The sequence below is a fragment of the Lissotriton helveticus genome, chromosome 10 (genome assembly GCF_964261635.1).
Source record: "Lissotriton helveticus chromosome 10, aLisHel1.1, whole genome shotgun sequence".
NCBI classification, from domain to species: Eukaryota; Metazoa; Chordata; class Amphibia; order Caudata; family Salamandridae; genus Lissotriton; species Lissotriton helveticus.
Genome location: NC_136071.1, coordinates 1,110,505,987 through 1,110,529,793, shown reverse-complemented (window position 1 = coordinate 1,110,529,793; position 23,807 = coordinate 1,110,505,987). Strand labels below are relative to the sequence as shown.

General features: G+C 44.1%; 1 protein-coding gene across 1 annotated transcript in view; it reads right to left on the bottom strand.

The window, feature by feature from the left end:
- CPNE4 (copine 4) overlaps window positions 1-23,807 on the bottom strand; it is a 1,493,383-nt gene that overhangs the window by 200,021 nt on the left and 1,269,555 nt on the right. The window contains exon 12 of the mRNA XM_078663874.1: window positions 12,573-12,627. Within this exon, the coding sequence (XP_078520000.1) occupies window positions 12,573-12,627 (55 nt within the window). The remainder of the gene's footprint in view (window positions 1-12,572; window positions 12,628-23,807) is intronic.

Sequence of the window (23,807 nt, the reverse complement as noted above, 5' to 3'; positions counted from 1 at the left end):
GTAGTCTGCCTGTTCATTGCAGCGGGTTTGAGCGGTGAGTGGATCAAGTGGTTTATCGGGAAGTTTGAGCAGGCTCTTCGCAATTTGATAGATTTCCTTGGGTTTGGAGGCTGCTTCGTTAATTTTGTTTTCGTAGAAGGTGGCTTGAGCTTTTTTTATGTCATTTTTATAGATTTTTATGGCGGCCCGATATACCTTTTTACTGACTTGTGAGTAATCAATGCGCCATTTCCGTTCCAATCTTTTGCATTCTTTTTTAAGAGTGCGCAGGTCCTGTAAGTACCAAGGGGCGTTTTTGGGTCCATCTTTCAATGGGATAGTGAGATCTAAGGAAGTGATGATCCAGTTGTTGAAGTTGTCATTATCAACAATCGGATCAGGGTTGTTTACAGGGACAGAGGCTTTCAGCGTGGATGTCCACAGGTTGGTGTTAAGTTGTGACCATTTGCGGTCCCTGTGGGAGGCAGTGGAGGGTTTGGGGCGTGGTCCGGACGGTGCCCAGATAAATGGGATCAGAAAATGGTCCGTCCATGGGAGGGGGATGGATGGACTAACTGTGAGATGGGTACAGTTAGTGAAGATTGGGTCCAGGAGGTGACCTTTATCGTGGGTGGGGTGCAGCACTCGCTGGGAGAGTTCAAGAGCCTCCAGATTGTTGCATAGTTCGGTGGCTGCCGAATCTAAGGGGTCATCTAGGTGCACATTCAGGTCACCTAATAGAGTGTAGTTAGGTGAGGAGCAGACACGTTTGGCTTCCTCCGGTGCGAGTTGGTTTATGAAGGTAGTCTGAGTGCCCGGTGGCCGATAGATGAGAGTCTCTGAAAATGTGCATGTAGGGGAAAAGTCCAGCGAGAAGGAGAGGTGTTCACAGCTGGACAGAGTGGTTGGAAAAGAACAGCAGGTGTAGTAGTTCTTGTAAATAATGGCTACGCCGCCGCCTTTCCCAGATGGACGGTCGACTCGAAGTATTTGGTACCCTACGGTGAGAGCTTGAAAGACATTGGGGTCAGATTCCGGTTGTAGCCAAGTTTCCCTGAGAAAAATGGCATCCGGTTCTTTATCGGAAATTAACAGAGATATTTCTGCAGCATGTTTGGGGAGAGACCTGCAATTCAGCACAGAAAACACCTGTAATCTCTGCAGTTTTTTTAGTTTTCCTTTGTCTCCCTTCTCTCCGACTCTTTCCAACATCTCCCCCGCTTATCCTCATACAAGTTTAGGTCCTGAATGGCCGAAGTCAGTATTTAGAAGAGGGAGAACTGACTTAAAACGAATGAGAGAAAACAGAGACTGTGGTCTTTAGGGTAGAGAATTCAATATGGACTGACTGTTGGTGGCAAGAAACCTGCAGTCCGCTACGCGTTCCGGTGGCTGCGGCAAAAAATCTGGGGGTGGTCTTTGACAATACATTGACATTTGGCACCCAGGTCAATAGAACAGTGAGTTCTTGCCGTTGGATCATTAAGATCTTAAAAAAAATTCTTCCCTTTCTACCTGGGAGTTAAAGGTGTTAGTGGTCATTGCGCTTATCACATCTCGCCTTGACTACAGTAGTGCCCTGTATTTAAATGCCAACCAGTATTTGTTAAATTAGCTTCAGATCATCCAAAATGTGGCTGCTTGGTTGGTCCTGGGTCAGCCTAACACATCTCTGTAAGGGAGGGCTTGAGAGCTCTCCGTTGGCTGCCAGTGAGGAAGCGATGATCTTGAAGGCCCTGTGCCTGGTGTACAAGACTCACCATCAGCAGGGCTCATGTGATTTTAGGCCCGCCTTCAGCTGGTATGCTCCTAGCAGACTTCTGAGATGGCAGGTCGGAGAAATTTGATAGTTCCCAGGTTGTAGAAAGCTAGATGGGGGAATCAAGCTTTCTCTGCGGCAGTGGCCAGGCTGTGGCCAGGCTGTGGCCAGGCTGTGGAATACTCTCCCGGAAAATATTACGCGCCTGAACTCCAACGTGATCTTTCACAGGCAGGCGAAACCCTGGTTATTTTCATCATTACATTGCCCTGGGTGATTTCCTGGCTATTTCTGCAACTATACTGCTAGGGCTGATCCCTTTCCATCTGGTGCCTTATTCGGTAACAGCGCTTTGATGCCTATTGGTTTTATGCACTTAAAACATTCAAATTCTACAGTTACATTTTTCTTATCATTCCTCTCCCCTCCACTTCCCTTCCCTTTCAATTGTATTGCTTTCCTAAAATGTTTATTTTCCAACTAGAATATATGCTGTGCCTAGAAGCTTGACATCTGGCATTAACAATGTTCTAATAAATAAATGATGGATTCCACTACACTATGTCTTGTCCCAAACTGGGCCTTGGGGCTCTTGGATGCTCCAGTGCCTCCCTCATCTGTGACGTCAAAACCATCACAGATAAAGGTAGCATGGGCTACATGCCAATCAGTCAGTCACCACACCCTTTCCTAACTCATCACAGGATTTGGAAAGGGCAGGGTGAAAGAGTAGACAGCAGAGGCTGAAACATCAAATATATGACTGCACAGGTTTGAGGTTTACATCATGCTCCAGAAGCAGAGAGGAGCAGGAGTCCAAATGGAACCTGTGCAAGCAGCAAGATAAGTAGAAACACATGTAATTGCTGTCTGTGTATACGTTAGATTATGAGTCTGTGAGAGATTGTGTGTATGTGTGAGCATTTCTATGTGTCTATGAATGTGAACATGTGTGGGTGTGGGTGTGTGAGTGTGTGAGTGAGTGAAAGTGAGAGATTGCCAAGGAAGGAGTGATAATGAGTGACAGCAAGAGGGAGTATGAGTAAACATGAATGGGAGGGAAGGGAGAATGACAGTGTGTGTAACTGATTATTACGGTGTGTGAGACTGAGTAAGTTACAGTCTGAATGAGTCTTAATGAGCCAGAGAATGAGTGAGACAGTGAGCCAGAGTGAGAATGAGTGTGACTGGTTGAGACTGAATCAGACTTGACGAGTCAAAGTGTTATTGAGTGAGTGAGATTCAACGAGTGACAGTGAGAATACGTGAGACTGAGTAAGCCTGAGTGAGTCAAGGTGATATTGAGTCACAATGGGTGCAAATGAGTGAGACTGAGTGACTCTAAACGCAGCGGTGTAACGAAACTTGAGGGGGCCCCCCTGCAACACATGGAGGGGGGCCCCCTATTCTCCAGACCCAGTCAGGAGCACTCTGGCTAGGGGCCCGTGCACAGTGCTGAAGCAGGGCCTCCACTCCGCGGGGCCATTTGTACGCCACTAAGCCGTACCAGTATCTCATTTTCTACATAGTGACTCCAGTCAGCACTCTTTAATTATATTCACCATTCCTTTGCCTATTGAACTACACTTTTCTTTCCTCTAACACACTTCTGAATTCACTCTAATTTAGAAGAGATCATCCTCTTTAAATCTGTCTTCATTCTCAAAAATGCTTGACTATGACCACCCACCATGAAGTAATTCCCCATCCTCCATTTATTTCAACAGGATTAGCCTGCAGAACTTGCTATTGATGACTCATAAAGTTGTTGGGTTTATATAACAGGTAGTCTGTTTTCCTCTATCTGCATCTTCATCCGATGAGCACCCTCTTGTCCTCCAAAATCCTGGCCTGTTTCCTGGAGATTCAGACGAATGATTGCTTCTTCTTCTGCTGCAATAACCAATAATGACCACATTTGCTAGCACATGTGCACACGTTACCTGTAATACCACATTTTTGTCATAAAATGTTCCAAAACCCCTCCACATCGAATTCCTTTTTTAAAAAAGTTCTAGCACTCAGTGCTAAGTAACTTCATGTGTGTTTACTGACCATCAAAGTCTTCCCTTTGCCTGTTTGCTCCTCAGGCAGCACTAAGTCATCACTGTCTTCTGACAGACAGCAGAAGCCACACATCAGGGGCAAGGCTGGTTTGTTAGCAGCAGGAAGCCAGGGCCATGTGGCGTACTGTGCTCTTATAAATATGAGCATGCGCAATGCTGCACACTGATGTCTCTCAGCCACTCAGAGCATGCACAATGAGATGTACTTCCAAGTTTCTTTCGTCAGTGTACCTGAAGGTGATCCAGTGGATGCTGGAGCAGCGTAGAGTGGAGTAGCATAGAGTGACATAGCGTGGAGTGACATAGCGTGGAGTGGCATAGAGTTGGTTGGCATGGCTTAGAGTGGAGTGGCGTAGAGTGCTGTAGAGTGGCATTGTGTGGAGTAGAGTAGAGTGGCAGGGAGTAGCATAGAGTGGAATGGAGTGGCGTACAGGGGCGTAGCGTAGAGTGGCATAACGGAGAGTGGCATTAGGTCTAGTGGCATAGTGTGGAGTGACAGAGTAGTGTGGCATAAAGTGTAGTGGTGTGTAGTGGAGTGGCGTAGAGTCGCATTGTGTGGAGTAAGTGGCATGGAGTGGGGTAAAGTGGCATAGACTGGGATGGAATAGATCGGCATATATTAGATTGGTCCAGAGTGGAGTGGCATAGAGCAGTATAGCATACTGTGGCATAGAGGAGACGGCATAGAGTGTAGTAGAATGTTGTAGAGAAGAGTGGTGTAGAGTACAGTGGTGAGATGTAGAGTGGTGTAGAGTGGTGTAGAGTAGAGTGGTGTAGAGTAGAGTGGTGTACAGTAGAGTGGAGTGTTGTCGAGTTTAGTGGTGCAGAGTGAAGTGCCATAGAGTAGAGCGGCATTGAGTAGAGTGGACCGGATTGACGTAGAATAGAGTGGAGTAGAGTGGCGAAAAGTGGCATTGAGTGGAGTGGACCGGAAAGACCTATGGTAGAGTAATGAAGAGTGGAGTGGCGTAGAGTAAGGTGGCATAGAGTAGAGCAGAGTGGCATAGTGTGTAGTAGCATGGAACAGAGTGGTGCAGAGTGGAGTGGCATAGAGTGAGGTGAAGTAGCATGGTATGGAGTGACACAGAGATTAGAGTGGCGTAGAGTAGAGTGTCTTTATTTGGAGTGGTGTACAGTGGCATAGAGCGGCGTGGAGTAGAGTGGTGTAAAGTGGCGTAGAATAGAGAGGAGTGGTGTAGAGTAGAGTGGCATTGAGTGTAGTGGCATAAAGTAGAGTGGAGCAGCAGTGGGATGGAGTAAAGTGTAGTGGCATAGAGTTGCTCAGAGTAGACTGCTGCAGATTGGCGTGGAGCAGAATGAATTGGCATAGAGTGCTGTGGATTGGCATTGTGTTTTGTGGCGAGGCATACAGAAGAGTGGCATAGAGTATAGTAAGATGGAGTAATGTAGAGTAGATCATTATAGAGTAGAGGGGCATAGAGAGAGGGGTGGAGTGGAATAGAGTAGCGTTGAGTAAAGTGGGGTTGAATATAGTGGCATAGAGTGGAGTGGCATAGAGTAAAGTGGAGTGGTATAGAGTAGAGTTGCATAGAGGGGCATTGTGTGGAGAGGAGTGGTGCACAGTGTTGTAGAGTAGCATGGAGTGGCGTAGAGTGGAATGGCATAGAATAGAGTGGAGTTTCGTACAGTGGCGCACAGTAGGGTGGAGTGGGATAGAGTAGAGTAGAGCTGAGTTGCCTAGAGTGTTGTAAAGTGGAATGACATACAGTGGAGCAGAGAGGAGTGGCGTAGAGTAGACCATAGTGGTATAGAATAGAGTGGTGTAGAGTAAAGTGAAGTGGGGTAGAGTGGAGTGGCATAGAGTAGAATGGCTTAGAGTAGTACAGTTGTGCGTGTAAGTAACTAAAACATCAATAGAGATGACAGATAGGGTGAAAGCAAAATAAATAAGAAGCCATACACCAGTGGTAAAGGTAGGAAAGCACATTGCATGTCCAGGAGTAATATTGAAACACTTATATATAAACAATAGTGTGTTGCAAAAAGACAAGAAAGAACAAAGACAAGGAAAAACACATGTGCTTGGTCCATGCTCCAGGAAGGAGCCAACACAAGAAGGGAAGAGATGCCTATGGGAGGTAAGTAATTGAAAGATTGCAAATAAGAGTGAAAACAAAAACAACTAGTGGTATGCTGTGGGCAGTCCGTAAGCCCACTGAATTGGAAACAATACATCTTGCAGGACACTGGTTGCACTGTGTCGGCGAGAACTAAAAAAGGACATGCGTGCGCCTACAAAATGATGCTACAGGTTGTGTCATAGGATTTTTTCTAATTATATATTCCTGTTTATCTATGCTGCACAACATCGGGTCCTCTTTACCCATATTCCTGTTTATCTATGTTGCGCAGCATCGGGTCCTCTTTAGCCATGCTGCACAGGATCAGGGTTTCTGTACAGCATCGATAAAAACCATTGGCAACTCCCAAAAGGCGAGACCTATTTGCTTTGTCAATGTTTGTTCCTTTCTTGCATTAGAGTCTCTGGCACCCAGGCTACGCCACTGATTTCGTTGTTATAAACATATCCAAATATGGGGTGGCTGAAATTGGTTTCACAGTTTCAAAGAAACAGACTCTCGAAGAAGCAAATAAGCTGGACATGTCAGGGGTGACTGGTTCATCCAGTTATTTCTCTTTGTTTCAGTCTGATGAGTCTCAGTCCTCTATAAATATTCCCTTTGTGCAGGTAGCGCCTTTTTGTGAGAGATTTCAATATAATTACTAAAGATCATATTGGAACATGTAGGGTAGTGCTTGTACTGAATCCAGCCTTACAGGGCTTCAAGAGGTGAAGATACACATGGGAGAAGCGTCATGGCATTCAGAACATGGATGCCAGTGAGTGGTGACCAGGGATAGCTACCCCATGCTTGCCCTATTGTACCCTTTGCACTTCCCTTGTTACCTCATGTCTGTGGGCCATGAAGGTAACTGGAGGAAAAGAAAGTGAACTCTGCCCAGAGAACCCTGTTCACCACCTGTCGTTTCCACTACTTGCTATTTGCCTAATACATGTGAAGCAAAGAATAAACTGGTGGGACAAGGTGACAACCTAGTGATGTCATTTCCGCTGCTCCTAGCATCCAATTCCCTTTAGGGTTGTTGCGCATGACAAGGACATCAGTAACATTTTCTAGAATTTAGAAAGAGCAATAAAAATGTATGTACAAAATACAAGAACAACAAAACAAATAAATGAGCACGCTTGTTTTCGATTCATTGGTGGTGAAGTTTCCTAATCCAGCAGAATTGTATAGTTAATATCACATCTTGAGACCTTTATTAGCTATTTCATCCACAGGCGTAAGGAAAGTTGAAGGGCCCGCCATCCCCCCTGCAAGGTACACAGAGGGGCCCCCTGCTCCAGCCTCCGGTTCTAATAAGGAACTCTCAGGCCTGAGACTGAGTACAGTGCTGTGGGGGCCCCTTGCAGCTCGGGCCCCCCCGCACTGCGGGGACCTGTGTTACGCCCCTGGTGTACCCTTGTCCTGAGGAAGCCTTAAGAAATTGACGGCTGAAACGCGCACGCGTCGACAGTTTGAGGAGTCCAATTAATTTGAACTTAGTTAAAGTGTATGGGCGCACAGTGGTAAATAAGAGAGAGGTTTGATACCTCTTGTGCGAAGGGGACTACCTCAGAGTGCATCACTCAGACTGAGGAGTGCACATGTAAATATGTAGTTTTTACGGTTGGGATATGTTGTATATATTGTGTATATGTACATTTGTATGTTAGTTTATGAAATCGATCAATGCGTGATTAAGGCAGTAAGAGATGTAGAAATAGAAAGAGGGTTTAAGAGACTAGGTTAAAATAGAAGAGGTGAGGGGCCGGATGTATGACGTAAAATTGCATGCGCAAACCGGTTTGCGACCCGTTTGCGCACGCAATTTCAGTTTGGGCCATGTACTTACACTATTTTGCGGTTCGCAAATAATTTGCGACTCGCAAAATAGTGTAAGGGGAGTCCCCTTCCTAATAGCGACCGCAGAGCCATGTATGAATGTTTAGCGACTGCAATTGCGGTTGAAAAACACTCGTAAATTACCGCCCTCTTCAAGAGGGTGGTAATGAAGTCGCAAAAGGGAAGGGGGACCCGTTCCCCTTTGTGACTGGCTCCCAAAATATTTTTTAAGGGCAGGCAGTGGTCCCAAAAACCTTTAAGGAAAGCAGACCACCATCCCTGGAAAGGCCTGTCATTCCCAATGGGCTCGCAAATTGCGAGAGGCTCATTAATATTCATGACCCTTGCAATTTGCGACCCCATTGGGAATCGCAAACAGTTTTAAACACACTGTTGTACATGCAAAATAGTGCCTTGCAAATTGCGAGTCGCAAAAGACTCGCAATTTGCGAGGTGCTATTTTGCGCGTTGTACATCTTTCCCGAGGTGTATTAAGGAGAGTGAAATGACACAAAGGTGTTTTTCAGTTTAATTGCCACCTCCTGCCTGGCTGTGCAACGGTTAAGGCTGGGAAATCCAGGCTTGCAGATCAAGAAGCAGATTCGATATTTTGTTTAGTGCAAGAAAGCTGTGCACTCATTAATATTAAAAATGTCTGGTTGCTGCTCACTACCTCTGGGATGGTGCATGGTGAAGAGGTGCAATGTGCTGGCTAGCATAGGATTTGTACTGGACACATGCTCTTCCAGTACAAACAATTATTCCTACACAGTTTTTAAACATTCCACCTTTTGTATAGGTGCTGTAAAGTGCAGCACATATGCAATGTGTGAGATTTTGGGAGAAATTAAAACATTCCTCCATTTTTGTGTCTGCTTCAAGGAGGCGTAATTTTTTTTGACAGAAAATAAAGCTTTGTGTCAATAACTATGTGTGCTTTCACTAATCCACTGGAATGACACCCATGTAATGCCCCTCGACACTAAGCGGCACACAGCAGCGAGGAAGGTCACCTTTCAAGTGCAAAATACCTATTGCGCTGTAAACTAAATATCCTTCCAACAGTTTGCTCTGCTTTGAATCGCTTTGTGGGACTTTGCTCTGGTGCAAACCCCAAGTAAACTGGGCCCTAAGTTTTATGTTATTCATACTTGTCTGTCAAATTAAAACACAAAATCATTTTTTTTTCAGCGACGTTATAATTATGGGAGGAATTTTGGCTGCCATAGGCACTTTGGTAGGGGGTCTCTTCGAAGATGGGTGCCCTGGAAGATTGCCTGCCTAGCCCAGCCCTTAAAACGTCTCTGGTTCAGAGGAAAATGTAGTTATAGACGCAATAACTTTGTAATTAACGTCCTTTTGTAAACCAGGCGCTTAACATCCATCGGGTGGTTTAGCATTTCATCCTTCTGGTTTCAAATTGTATTTACCAATAAAATGGGTAATTATAACAGCTGGTATATCGATGCTCTGTGACTTTAGTGATTCCCCACAAATTAAAGAGTCAGCTAATCAGCTAAGTTATTATGGAAGTCTGCAGCCAGGAATGCAGTACTACAGTACTGCGTCCCGGCCCTTCCTCAGTACTCCTTTCAACCATGGATGCCATTTAGAGGTAGCCAGTGGCGCAGCTGTGCCCCTGACTGGCTTCTCCCTACTCCTCATCACAGATACATGCTGGGTGCCTTTCCTTCCAGGCCTCTCTTCGCTGGCAAGAAACTAAAGCTATAAATTGCAACTTTCTTTTTTCTTTGCGAGGTTTTCAGAACACTGCTACCAGCTGGAAGAAAGGCTGGAGCTAAACAGGACTGCTGTGCATTACTCAGGCCTGTGCTTGCTTCTCTTCAGCGTGGGGCAGAGGGGGCCCCTTCAAGTGTAGGGAAGCCTAGGGCCCCCCACACCGCGGGGGCTGCGGGGGCCTTTGTTACGCCCCTGTCTGAACGAGTCATAGTGATATTGAGTGAGTCAGGGCGAGGCTAAGTAAGAATTACTGAGATTGACAGTAAATGAGTGAGACTTAGTGAGTCAGAGTGAGATTAAGTGAGTCAGAATGAGTGGGACTGAGTGAGACTGTGTGAGTCAGAGAGAGATTGAGTGACTTTCACGGAGTAGGACTGTGTGAATCAGGGAGAACAAGTAAATTAGAGGGAGGCTGAATGAGTGAGTGGGAATGTGTCAGTCAAAGTGAGTCACAGTAAGAATGAGCGAGTCAGAATGAGTGAGCCAGTGAGTCAGAGTGAGATTGAATGAATAAGAATGAATCGAGCTGTGTGAGAGCAAGTGAGAATGAGTGAGAATGATGTGTGAGTCAGTGAGACTCAATGGAAAATAAAATTCCCAGGCAACAATTGACAAATGCAATACAAGAAATGAGTTCAACTAAAAAATTAAAAAACAAGATTCTTTTAATTAAATAAGCAAATATTGTGTTAAAAAGACATCATCTGATGACATTGATAGATATATATCATAAAAAACTTGATTGAAAGACAACAATCTGTGTCGGAGATAGTTTCTTCGACGTGCCTTCGTCAGGAGTTGCCACCAAACAGTCTAAAATCAATTTAAAACACTGTTTTTGTGAATGTTACATTCAATCTTTTTATATCAAGGTTGTCAACATTGTACTACAGTCTACTCATATCTAATAATTGGCTAAATAATTATTGCATACAACAATCTTTGTGTCAAATTGGTTATATCTGATAAAGCTGTGGATACCAAACATACAATTCACAATAAGACTCACTAAAGACAAAGAAATCAGAACATAGAATCAGAGATATAGTAAATAAAGATAAGAAAGTCAAGTCTAAATAGTGTTTTAAATTAATTTTAGATTGTTTGGTGGCAACTCCTGACGAAGGCACTCCCAGTGCCGAAACACACGTCGAAGAAACTATCTTTGCCACAGATTATTGTCTTTCAATCATGTTTTTTATGATATATATCTATCTATCAATGTCATCAAATGATGTCTTTTTAATACAATATTTGCTTATTTAATTAAAAGAATCTTGTTTTTTAATTTTTTAGTTGAACTCATTTCTTGTATTGTATTTGTCAATTGTTGCCTGGGAATTTTATTTTCCATTGTGTCTTTACCCTGTCCCAGGAATTATATTAATTCACAGGGGGTCCTTGATATTCACAGTGAGACTGACTGAGTCAGAGTAAGTTAAAGTGAGTGCAAGTGTGAATGAGAGTAAGAGAATGAAACTGAGGGAGAATGAGAGAGAGAGACAGAGACCGAACTGAGTGCAAGCATTTGTCAGCAAACCCCCAAACCTGCCAAGTAGCAGTCAGGTACGCTCACTCACGAGCGAGTGAACGATCATGCCACATAACATTTAAAGGTCACAAGCTGCCACTGGTGTATATGAGCCTGGCCAGCTTAAGTTGTGGGAACAGCTTATACGGTGGATATATTTTTTTTGCTGCCATGGTGTGTTTTAGGCATACAACATAGGCCCCAAGGTAAGGGACCTCTGAACACCCATCACATCGGACATTTCAATGTGCAATCTAACACAGTGGTTTGTGGATGCTTTGCCTTTGACAATGAGGCAACATTTCAGGAAGGAGTCCAAAGTGCAGTTTACACAAGAGGGAAGCTCTGACACTTGGTTGTGGATGATGACGTTCTTAAAGGTTTCACGTGAGTTGGCACCCTGCATCAGTTCCATGTGCTTCCTTTGTGAACTGTCCACATGGAATACCAGTCCTGGAGGCTGGAAGTATGCCTCAGGATTAAAATATATCATAAATTGACTGATTACCCCTCTCCCTCATCCCTCTCATGACTGTCACTCACTATTACACACCCCAAATATGTCTGGCCTCACTCACATCAAGTTCCATATATCACCTCCTCCTCACTGTGAGCAAATATCAGTGCCAGTTACATCGAAGAAGGTTCATGCTTTTTTCAGGAAATTGATTTTAGCATTCTCACGAGCCTATTCATGGATTCATTATTCCATTATGGAAATAAATCAAACTAATCCCCCAATCTAGTAAATGAATGATTTGTCACACAGCTAATCACATCATTAATAACTGCAAGAACACTGCAGCAAATTAGAAAAGGCAGATAATGTCATCAGTGGTTGACATGATTTCCGTTGTTTTAAATCTGTGTGTGTGTCTGAATATCTATCGTGTTTTTAAGTATACATGTGCTTTTACGTGTTGTTCCATGTTGTGTTATGTTTCTGAGGGCATAGGTATTGCGTTCGGTGTATAAGTTATAGTTTGTGAGTCATGAACTGCATGCAGAGTTAAACACAGCTTGCAAGTTTCATTGTTTCTCCGGTTTTAACTTGTAACCATACCTTTACTTTAAGTAAAGTTTAAGTTAAGTTTGGAAGTGCTTTCCATGGTTTGTTAAATATTCGTGCTGGTGTTACAACCAAAGCAAACCATAATTTCACTTTGACCTTGATTGTTCACTGAACAACTGGGGTTGTTGATCATTTTTTTTATTTTTATTTTTTTATAGAGATTTATATAGCGCGGACTAGACCCGATGAGGGTATTCGAGCGCTTTACAAAATTTACATCATAAGAAAAGTTGCACACTAGTCACCTATAAATGAGTATCTAAGAAGAGATCGTATATGTTGTCATATACACATTCACTAGTTGGACGCAGTGTCTGTGGCCACGCCCTACTCCCATCTTGCTGAGGGCAGCCATTTTCCTCTGCCCTAGGACTTTTACAGGAGCATGAACATCAGTCTTCTACATTTTGCATCAGCTGCAAAAATCTCAGTTTTTGTAAATGCATTTGGATATAAAAAATCAAAATAAATGCAAATGATTCACCTGTGCACCTACTTTGTATTCCGGTGGTATCCGGGCCCCGAAACCAAATGCTGGGAACATTTTATCACTGCAAGCAAACATAAACATACAGGTCATGTACATTTTCAAAAGCATTTGTTGTAAACAAAGCAATATCCCTTGGGGTAAGATAAAGGCATTGTTATGGTAAGTCATGTTCATGTTTCTATAATAAATAGACAAGTAAGCCGCCAGTTCATGCACGCTTTACAGAGCTAAAGATAACCCTATGTGGTTCTCAGGAAGACTTGAGAAGACCTAATTCATGAGACGAGTCTCAGGTCATATCACAACATGGCAGAACACGACAGAACATGACGTGGCATCATGGCATACCATGACATAACATAAGGGAATAAAACTTCTGTCCTTGTTCTGGTGACATGCTCTGAGATTTGTGACACTAATAAGAGAGTCTGCCTTGGAAGTAGGACACTTTTCTTTGTTCATCTGTAGCAGTGTTAGACCCGGCATCGTTGCCTTGGTTTCCCCTGATGTTTTGCCTCTACCTCCTGTATTTTTGATACTGTGTTGGATTTCGTTTTAGCTGGCTTAGATGCTTTGGGCACTTAGCCACTGCTGATCAGTGTCAAAGTGCAAGTGCTACCTGTGTAAATTGTTATTATGATTGGTTATCCGTGATTGACATATTTGATTTACTGATAAGCCCCTAGTAAAGTGCACTGAGTGTGCCAGGGCCTGTAAATCAAATGCTACTAGTGGGCCTGTAGCACTATTTGTGCCACCCACATGAGTAGCCCTGAAAAGATGTGTCAGGCCTGCCAGTGCAGTGCCTGTGCGCAATTTGTTAACTGCCATGTCGACCTGGCAAGTGCACCCACTTGCCAGGCCCTAACCTTCCCTCTCCTTACATGTTAATCACCCCTAAGGTAGGCCCAAGGTACCCCTGTGGGCAGGATGCAATGTATGGGAAAGGTAGGACATGCCCTGATGTGTATGGCATGTCCTGATAGTGAAATACTGCCAATTCTGTTTTTCACTATTGTAAGGCTATCGGTTCCCATAGGATAGAATGGGGAGTTTGCTTATAACATCTTATAAGCATAACGGCCCTTGGGAACCAGATAGGAAAATAAAGTTTAGTATACCTGAACTCAGATTTTTTAAATGCATCTTTTAGTGAGGGTGATTTTTATTTTATTTATTTATTTCTTTATTTCGGCCAACGGCCATAAAAGACACACATAAGTACATTCATTAACTCATACATTTAGAACGTAATACATGTTTGAAAATCAATTAAGACAATGGTTACAATAATAAGGTGTAGAGTTAATTCTCACCAATTAAATCAAGGACATAATTCATTCAGCAGGCAAATACAGTTTTAGCAGCAAAATTCATTATTTAAAATCTATCCGTCTTCAAAGCACCTGCCCCATTTTCTTTCGGACAATAAAAACTGAATAAAGAAACCTACTGATACTGAATACAATAAACTGTGCAGTATTAGTTTTTAGGATCCTGAATGCTATATAGCAAGATCTAGTGCCTAAAAGAGCACACATTGGTTTGAGCCATTTTTTTCGAGCTTTCTGGTATGCTTTGCATATGAATAGCATATGCACCTCATTCTCCTTACAAATATCTGAGCACATAGGGCATCTCTCGCTTATATTATTAGGACAATCCAGTTTTTTATTTGTCCAACGCTCAGTATTCGATTTCAGCATGAGGTTCCCATACCTGAACTTCAGGAAGAGAGTCTTAGCGAGGGGAGGCTCTATTTCGTCTAAAAACGATTCAAAACATGGTTCAGTTTTAAAGGTTAAAAAAAGATTGGTTAGGGTGCCAGTTCTACTATCATGGATATGTCTGGCATTCATGAAACACCAGTATGCTCTTTTTACTGTTTTTTTGGCAAGAGCTGGTAGATTCTCTGGGTTTTCCCAGAAGGAACTCAACCCCAGATTGTTAAGCCATTTTTTAACATGCCCAAACCACCGAATGGAATTGAAAGAATCTAAATTCAATACTTCTTGGAGACCATTTCTATAATCTACCAGTTCCGGAGTGGACCAAATCCTAATCCAGAACATTAACGGTCTTATAATAGTTAGGTGGTCGGTTCGCTTAAAGTTCAAATCGAGATGAAGAGGTATTAGTGGTGTGCTGGTTGGGACCTTTACAATTGATCTCATAAATTTGTTATCGAGCCCTTGGAAACTCTCCTTGGCCCAAGGACCCCATATCTCAGCCCCATATAAAGCTGCAGATGAGGGTGATTTTTACATTCTTTGTTTCAAAAAAACACTTTTAGAAAGTAGGTATTTTCCTGCTTAGCCATCCAGTGTGCCTCTGCTAGGATGTGTATTGGCTGTCTGGCTTTGGAGTGACATGGGCTGGGGATGTGCAGTGGCTCCAGAGAGTCTGGATGAGTCAGCGCTAGGCTGAATAGGCCTGATCTGCATTTGGAGTGGTGGGAGGAGTAGCACCTGCACCTGAATAGGGCTGTGCCTGCCCTCCATAATGATGGCTCCGCCCCCTGTGGTATGTCTGGAGCCAGGGCTCACACTGACAATGGAGGTTGTTGTGCACTTGCAACGTGCCCTCAGAACTGGTTTGGACTGGGCTCAGAGGCCTGGGCCAGGAGAGAACAAAGAGATTTACTGTATCTTTTTAAAGATATCTCCCTGTAGTGTCTAAATATTATTTAATTTTCGTTATTTTTCCCTGTTCCAGACGGGCTTAGGGCCAGGTATTCTGGCTATTACCCCAGAAATAAGGTTGATATATTCCCGTGCGGACATTATGTCACTGCGCCCTCCTAAAGATTCGCCTTGTAAATACGTCCATAAAGGATCCAAACCCTTCTCTGGCTGCAGGATATGTCAGCTGATCCAACCTGACAAGGGAAAGAATGCCCTGGCGATGGCTTTGCTGAATTGTAGATCCCTCCCGAGCCACACACTAGAAATTAACTTCCTTATACAAGATCACGACCTAGACATCCTGTTCCTGACGGAAACGTGGATTACATCTAGCTCGGGGGTAGATATAGTGCGAGATCTCCCCCCAGGCTTTCTAATATACCATCTGGATAGACCTGTGGGGCGAGGGGGCGGCATTGCCATTCTATACAGGGACAAGTTTGTGTGCAGGGCTCAGATTGGCGCGGTGTCGGATTGCGAGAGCTGCCAGTTTTCCCTGCGGACGTCTCCTACGGTGTCGGTGTCAGGCATACTGGTCTACCGTCCACCGGGGTGCGTGGGTAATTTTTTCAGCTCCCTAATGGAGACAGTCACGCTTTTGGCCTCTTCTACCACCAACTTTATAGTGCTGGGAGATTTTAATCTCCACTTCAATGATCCGGCCGATCTAGTGGCATTAGATCTGCAGCGTGATTTGAAAGCCTTTGAGTTGAGTCTAATTAATGAGGGGGCTACGCACAATAAGGGCCATCTACTCGACCCAATTTTTTCAAATATACCTCGTCTCATAGCTAGCCCCTCTTATCCTCTCCCGTGGTCAGACCACTTCTTGGTCCCGGCAACCTGGCAAGTTGATTTACTGGCCACTTGCGGCCCCAGGGTTTGTACTGTGGAAAGAGCATGGTCCAGGTTACTGGTGGATAACTGGATCACTAACCTGGAATGTACGCGTCCTCCCCCAGAATTGGACCCTATAAAGGCAGATGCTAACCTCGATCAGTGGCTGGCCAGCTCCCTTGATGTCACTCTCCCTAAAAAGAGAGTGCTAAAGAGGGAGAAGAGAAGGGGTTCTGCCCCATGGTATACTCCCGAGTTACGTATCCTAAGGAAGGGATGTAAGAAGCTGGAGAAAAGAATGGGGGGTAGCTAGTCGAGAGGAGTATCGCTCAGCAATTAGGGTGTATAAATCCGCTCTTCGTCATGCTAAAGCCCAATTCTTCAAGGAGAGAATAAAAAGTTCCTGCAATTCCTCTAGAGAGACTTTTAGAGTGGTAAAGGAACTTCTCAAGGTTCCTGAGCCCCTGGTAACTCATGACAGCCCAGGTGTGAAGTGCAAGGAGCTGGCGGACTATTTTCACATGAAAATAGAGAACATACTAAGCGCCTTGCCCCAGCCTGTTCACAGAACAGACACGGCGAGTCAGCCAGGAGGAGCTCTTGTCCACCTGGACACCTTTGGGCCAGTATCAGTGGCTGAAGTCCTTAAGGTATTGGGTTCTATGAAGAGCGGTTCCCCTAGGGATCCTGCCCCTATGAGGTTCTTGAAACAGGTTGCAACTACTATTGCGGTTCCTGTTACCGACCTAATGAATGCATCTTTTTCCCAGGGCTTGGTGCCACCGAGCTGGAAGAGAGCAGTGGTAAAGGCTCTCCTGAAGAAACCGAATCTGGATCCTTCGGATTTGACAAATTTCAGGCCCATCTCCCTGCTTCCGGGACTCGGCAAGATTGCCGAAATGTTGGTGAACCGACAGTTGTCTGGCTTCTTGGAGTCTAATAGCCTGCTGCGAGACTCACAAACTGGATTCCGGCCAGGTCAGGGCACTGACACCGCTCTCCTGGCAGTCGTTGAGGAAGCCAGGAGCATTCTGGATTCAGGAGGGTCAGTGGCAGTGATCCTCTTGGACCTCAGTGCGGCTTTCGACACTGTGAACCACCAAGTGTTGATTCAACGACTGTCTGATGTAGGGGTGTCAGGTGTGGCTCTGAAGTGGCTTAGGTCATTTCTCAGCGGTCGGACATACCAGGTTTGGGAAGGGAGTGAACGGTCAGCATTTATCCCCCTCCTGTGTGGTGTGCCACAGGGCTCTTCTCTTAGCCCGACATTATTTAATGTTTATATGGCCCCCCTGGAGGATGTGGTGGCCCCATTCGGCATCAAAATCATCAGCTACGCTGATGATACTCAGCTGGTGGTCGCCCTATCCCAACTGGGGAACAATTCCGACTTGCTGCATTCCTGCATGTCCAAAGTTCACACCTGGATGTGTGAGTCAGCCTTACAGTTGAACGGTTCTAAAACCGAAATAATGTTGCTAGGGCATAAGATCCCCTCACTTCCTTCGACTATCTGGCCTATCTGTCTGGGAGAGCTCCCGAGTCCTAAAGAGGAGATTAAGAGCTTAGGGGTCTGGTTAGAGCAAGACCTGTCTTTTAGGACTCAGGCGAAAAAAACGGCAGGAGTCTGTTTCGGACTTCTCCGTTCTGCTCGCAAAATTCTGCCTCTTCTTCCTCTGACATCAAGGAAGTTGCTTATTCAGGGGCTTATTACATCAAGACTCGACTATAGCAATGCTATTTTTCTGGGTGCCCCTGAAGCAACGTTTAATAAACTTCAGCAGGTCCAAAACGCTGCTGCAAGGTTGCTTACGAATGTGCCAAGGACACAGTCAGCTAAACCAGCCTTAAAGGTATTACACTGGCTCCCGGTGCGGGAAAGGGTCAAAATCAAGGCGCTTTGCACTGCACATAAAATTCTTCAGGGGAGGGGACCCTCCTATCCTGAGGAATTTAGCTGTGCCTTACAAGGCTAATAGAGCGTCGCGCTCTGACCAGAAACATCTGCTCCACATCCCCAGAGTGAAAAGGGCCCGTACCGGTGGGAGAAGATTTTCGGTCAATACAGCCATCCTGTGGAACGCGCTTCCCTTGAAGTTGCGCTCAGAGACCTGTACTCTGCGGTTTCGCAAACTCCTTAAAACTCATCTGTTTCCTGCGTGATGGTGCTGAACCGGCCGTGTGTTAATGGTTGGCGTCTGGATAAGCGCTGGGATGCCAGAGGGTAACTACGCGCTATACAAAATTCGTAATAATAATAATAAAAGAGGGGCTAAGACTTTTGGATCATCCCTGGAATTCAAGAGGACCCTTTGCCAAGGAGAAGAGCTGGAGAGACTGAAGAGAAGTACTGCCCCTTTGCTGTGTGCTGTGGGGGTTTGGCCTGCAGTTGCTGTTTCTACCAAGGAAAGGAGAAGGACTTTGCTGTGTGCTGTGTCCCCTGTTTGAAGGAGATATCCAAGGGCGTGTGTATGCAGGCCTCCTGCTCTGAAGTCTCAGGTACACAAAGACTTCACCCCCAGCTCCCCTGAACTCTGCTGTTGTGAGTTCTGACCTGCCAGGAGGTGCCTGTGCCAGTATTTGACCTCTGGAGGTTGATGCTCCTGTTTGGGAGCTGGAAGAGAGAAGGAACTTGAAGAACTACAAAAACAACACATCGCTCTTCTTGCAGCTGTTTTTCTGACGCATCTCCATGGTGCGAGAAGAATTTCTATGCATCACCGTGCCGCTACCAAAACCAATGCAGCGCCTGTTGCTGCTGCCAGAATCGACGCATCAAGGGGTCACGGGCGAGGAAAACCGATGCAGCACCGCTTGCTGCTGCCACATCGATTACGACGCATCCTGGGTTTTCACACATCCCACCTGTGCGACAAGTTTTCTCAACGCATCACCTACAGACCGGAACCATCATGAAGAATCAACGCATCACTTCCACCTACAGACCGGCTTCGATGCATCACTTCTCCTGCGTGCAGCAGAACTGTCGCATCGCCTCCCCAAGTTCTCAGGAACCGACGCATCTCTTTGTTTTCGATGCTTCTTCACTCTGCGGCTGTTTGGATTTTGACGCAACTACAGGTAATTTGTGTTAAAGTCACTCATCCTTTGTTTTCTATGGTACAAGTTCTTGAAACCTTTTAAAAATCATATTTTTAACTGTTTCTGTTGGAGTTTTGTCGTTTTGGTCTTGTTAAGTTTAGATAAAGATTATTTTCCTAAACTGGTGTGGTGTCCATTTGTGACGTTTTCACTATGTTACTGTGAGAGTTGGTAGAAATATTTTACACATTGCCTCTGGGATGAGCCTGCCTTCTTGTGCCAAGCTACCAAGGGGATGAGCATGGGTTATCTAAAGTGTGTATCCCCTTTACCCTGACTAGAAGCAAGGGTCCATATTTGGACAAAGGCACCTACCTCTGCCAACTGGAGACACCCATTTCTAACAAGCAGCTATGTCTGAGAATTAAAAAATCTAATCTGAGGTGTGTTTCAGTGCCACCCCCTCAGTTAAGCTCTTACTCTATTATAAAGATTTGCTCAAACATCTAAGTATCCTCTGTTGCTTCAGAGTAAGAAGGGCCTGGCTCTCACAATATCCCTGAAAATGTATCAAACCTCAATTGCAGCCTGGGACAAAGAAGGCAAGAGGGGAGATATGTACAGGTGTCCCACAGGAGAGTGGCGACCGTCTAAGTGTAAGAGGACTTCTGATATTCACTTTCATTATGCTGCTAAGGAGTTTTTGTCAATAGACACATCAGAGGATCAATGGTTAGCAGGGGCCTTAACTTAAATGACTTGGCACTAGAGAGAAAAAACAGCCATCACCGTCCTTCTCTCCATCCCGGGTCTTTGCCAAGTGCCAGGACAGAAGAGAAAGGCAGCCAGGTCACTTACTCCTACAATAAAAGTCACTTACTCCAGTGCATGGCTCATCCCAGAGTGGACCACAGACAGGCTTCCCAAGCTACCTCTGCATAGATGTAATTCTGGATGAACTTTGAAGGAACATCTGGAGCCATGGCAGTGAAATGGTAGAATCTTTGGAAAAAGTATCTCCTGTTGGTGCACAACATCACGTCACTGGTGTGAGCTAACTACAGAGGTGGAAAAGGATAAATGGGAAAACCTGAGGCACATAAATGAGATGCAGTCCTTGGGACCTCGACTCGACATGTGGGACACATGGAAGTGTCCTTTTCTGCATGTTTGCAAATGTCCTGTGACTAGCAGTGGACAAAGTAGACTAACTACAATGGTAACTTGCTTCTGACCCCATCACACGAGGGGCACAAAGCATCTTTTGCTGTGCAGAAGCAATCGCTACATAGAGTTGTAAGAGTGTTTTTTAATAATTAGAAATGAATGCCTAATTCTGGTGTGTTTCAAGTTAATATAACTATGCCTCCTTCGAAGACAAAGCCGCAGCCAGCGTGTTTTGACGTTGGCATAGAAACAATTTGCACTTTTATTTCACAGTGAACGAGAGTTTCTATGTGCATGTTGCTGTGGGATATTCCATTTTAGATATATAAGAGAAATAGACATTCTTTTCAGTGTATCTGTGTGCAGATAAAATACAAATGTGTCAATGTGCCCTCCTCGGGGCGGGGAAGCAGTGGGATGTTCTTGCCTCTGGAACAATTTCAAGGCCATTTGCTTTTGTTTCCTGCAAAGGCCACATATTGCTTCAACTAGGCATTGTATTTGTTTCTCACTAAACACACAATCATCCATCCTGTTTATTATTCATATTTTGTTTATTGATGTGCAGCAATGTAGATGTTCCTAAATGATTCTTATTTGATGTTTTATGTGTACTCGAATAAAGTATAACAATGTTAGCTCAGTCCTATTATTTCTTTTCACACCATGTCCAGTGTGTGACTTTTTCTGTTTAAAACCCTACGCTGCATTGTGCCAATGTCTCAGACTTTCACTGCCCTTTAAATTGAACACTCCATGCGAGTCTGCTTTCTCATTTTCGGGCACATGCATCAACATTGGAGTTTGCGATTCCTTAATTGCGAAAAATAAGGAATCACAATTAAGGAATCGCAAACTGCAATGCATCAAGAAATCGCTAAATAAATTGCGATTTCTTAAAATTCCTTAATTGCGATTCTCAATTTAAGAATCGCAATTAAGGAATCCATTCCCATTCATTCCTATGGGCCTAGAGGCCTAGAGGCCCATAGGAATGAATGGGAAGGCATTCTCATTTTGCGAATCGCAAATAAGGAATCGCAAAATGAGAATGCAATTTCAAGGGTGCAGGGGGGTCCAAAGGACACCCTGTTGCACCCCTGAAATTTGCCATGAAGTACATTTTTCACACACACATGCCCCAAGGGCATGTGTGTGTGAAAAATGGCACTTTCAAAAATGCACTTTTGTGGATTTTGTAAAAAAAATTCGCAAATTACCATGAAGGTCAACTTCATGGTAATTTGCACCCCTTATGTGCGAATTCACAAATTTTAAAAGTTTGATGCATCGCATTTAAGGAATCTCAATTTGAGATTCCTTAAATGCAATCGCAATTTAAGAAATCGCAATTTTGCGATTTCTTAAATTGCGAAAATTACAAAATGCATAATGCATCCCAAAAATGGAAATTGCATTCGCAAATGGCCGAATTTTGCGATTCGCACCGTTTGCGAATGCAATTTCCTTTGATGCATGTGCCTGCATATTCTTTAGGTTTTCCTGCTTTTCTAATTGAGCATACTTTGTGCTAGTCTGTCATTTGGTTCATACTTCAAGTCTTTTGGCTTACTTTCTTTGGCGGCAGAATTTATGTTTGACCTGTTGCTGAACTATATTTTGGGTCTGGCTATTTGCTTACTTTGGAGATAGACGGTATGTTCCGCCTCTCACAGATGATGTCTTTCACAAGATTGATTTGAGCTATTTCATGATCTGACTAACAATCTTTTTGCTTTCTGTGATGATCCGAGTTTAAATAAACCTTTATGGGTTTGACTTTGAATTTTGAATTCTTATGTTGTAAAGGTTTTATTAATTGTCCCAGGGATAATCTTATAAAGGGTTACGAACACTCAGACATCCCTGATCCTGTGCATCAATCCTCTAATTCTTTAATTAGAGCATAAACACGGTCAATGCTCTAAATTGGCTAGCAATCAACGTAGGATCTCCTGAAAAATTTGGAGGTTGCATTTAACTCCCTTTGGGGCATATTATCAAGAAATGCGTTAAAAATTATCGCTGGTTTAGCGGCAGAAAAATGCTGCTAAAGCGGCGATGATGGGCTTGATAACATGCCCTTGAGAATTCCAATAGAATTCCATGTTCTGGTGTGAACATGGGCTTCTATTGGAATTCCCCAAGGCATATTATCAAGCCCATTATCGCTGCTTTAGCAGCAGCTTTCTGCTGCTAAACCGGCGATAATTTTAACGCCGTCCTTGATAATATGCCCCTGAATAGGACTGCTGGTCCCACCAGATACCTCTTCATTGGATCAGTGAAGAGTAGAGAGAGATGATGAGGACAAGAGAGACTGAGAAGAGAGAGATTTTCCAGTGCATTACCAATTCAGCACTTAGAATGTGCCATGCGCTTCGACAAAAGTGATGATTTACCTGTAATTCCAGGAATGCATATTATAACCACCATATAAATAATGTGCCTCTTTCAACAAAGAACTCCTCATCTATTTAAAAACTCATTAAATGGTTGGTGGCATACTCACCTTTCAATATTATTTGCCAGTTAATTATATGACAAAAATAAACCTTTTCCAGGTTTTGCTTGCAGACAACTTCAGCGTACACATACCACAACACACAAAAAACATACAACATACAGCAAAAGGGATTTTTGGACAACCCCTTTCTGCCATTGGCCAATGTGCTTCAGGTGGCTTCAGATGTTGGCTAAGAGGACTGTTCATGACCTTCAGCATCATCGCAGGGCGTTTTGCAGATCAAACTACCATAAATGTATTTCCATAGACTATGCTCTTCTTTTGTTCCGTGCCCCGCACCACCCGTTCTGCATTCATGTTTTGACGCTTTGTATTTTTGGGGGGCTCTGCAGCTGAAAGGTGATGGCAAGCTACTCTAATAAAGTTTTGTACTTTTGCACACCATATTTATTCCTTTAATTTATTGTTCTAAAATGCGTGTCTGCCATGATAGAGCACTAAAGTAAAAAGAAGAAATCATTGGCAAAGCCAACAGCTCAGCATTTGCCATATAATGGCGAGACCTATTGGCTTGGCCAATGTATGTAACCCACTGTAGCCATTAGTTGCTCTTATCATGATTCAGACAACATATACTAATATTATAAAGTGTCCCCTGCTGCTTCTGAGAACAGCACCAATCCAAGAGGCATCTGTCTATGGAAGCGCCTTTGGTGTGAGTCCTTCCTTTAAGATGTATTTTTTTCCTGAGCACTTCCGCTATTTTATGAAGGCCCTTTGTATAGGAGGTACTTCTAAGACAGAGAGTCATTGAAAACCATCTCACAATGCCACTGCACCTTAGTTCCACATGTGTCTTGTCAGAGGCAGATACACTAAAATTCAGTCTAAGCACTTCCACATTAGTGCAATTGCTAATTCACAACTATTCTCCAGGAGTGTGCCTAGTACCTGGCAATTGTTGTGGTTGTCTAGACATAATCTTGGGAACCTTTGTGAATCCCCAAAAGAAGTGAAGGGTAAATTTAAGGGGAACTTCATTCG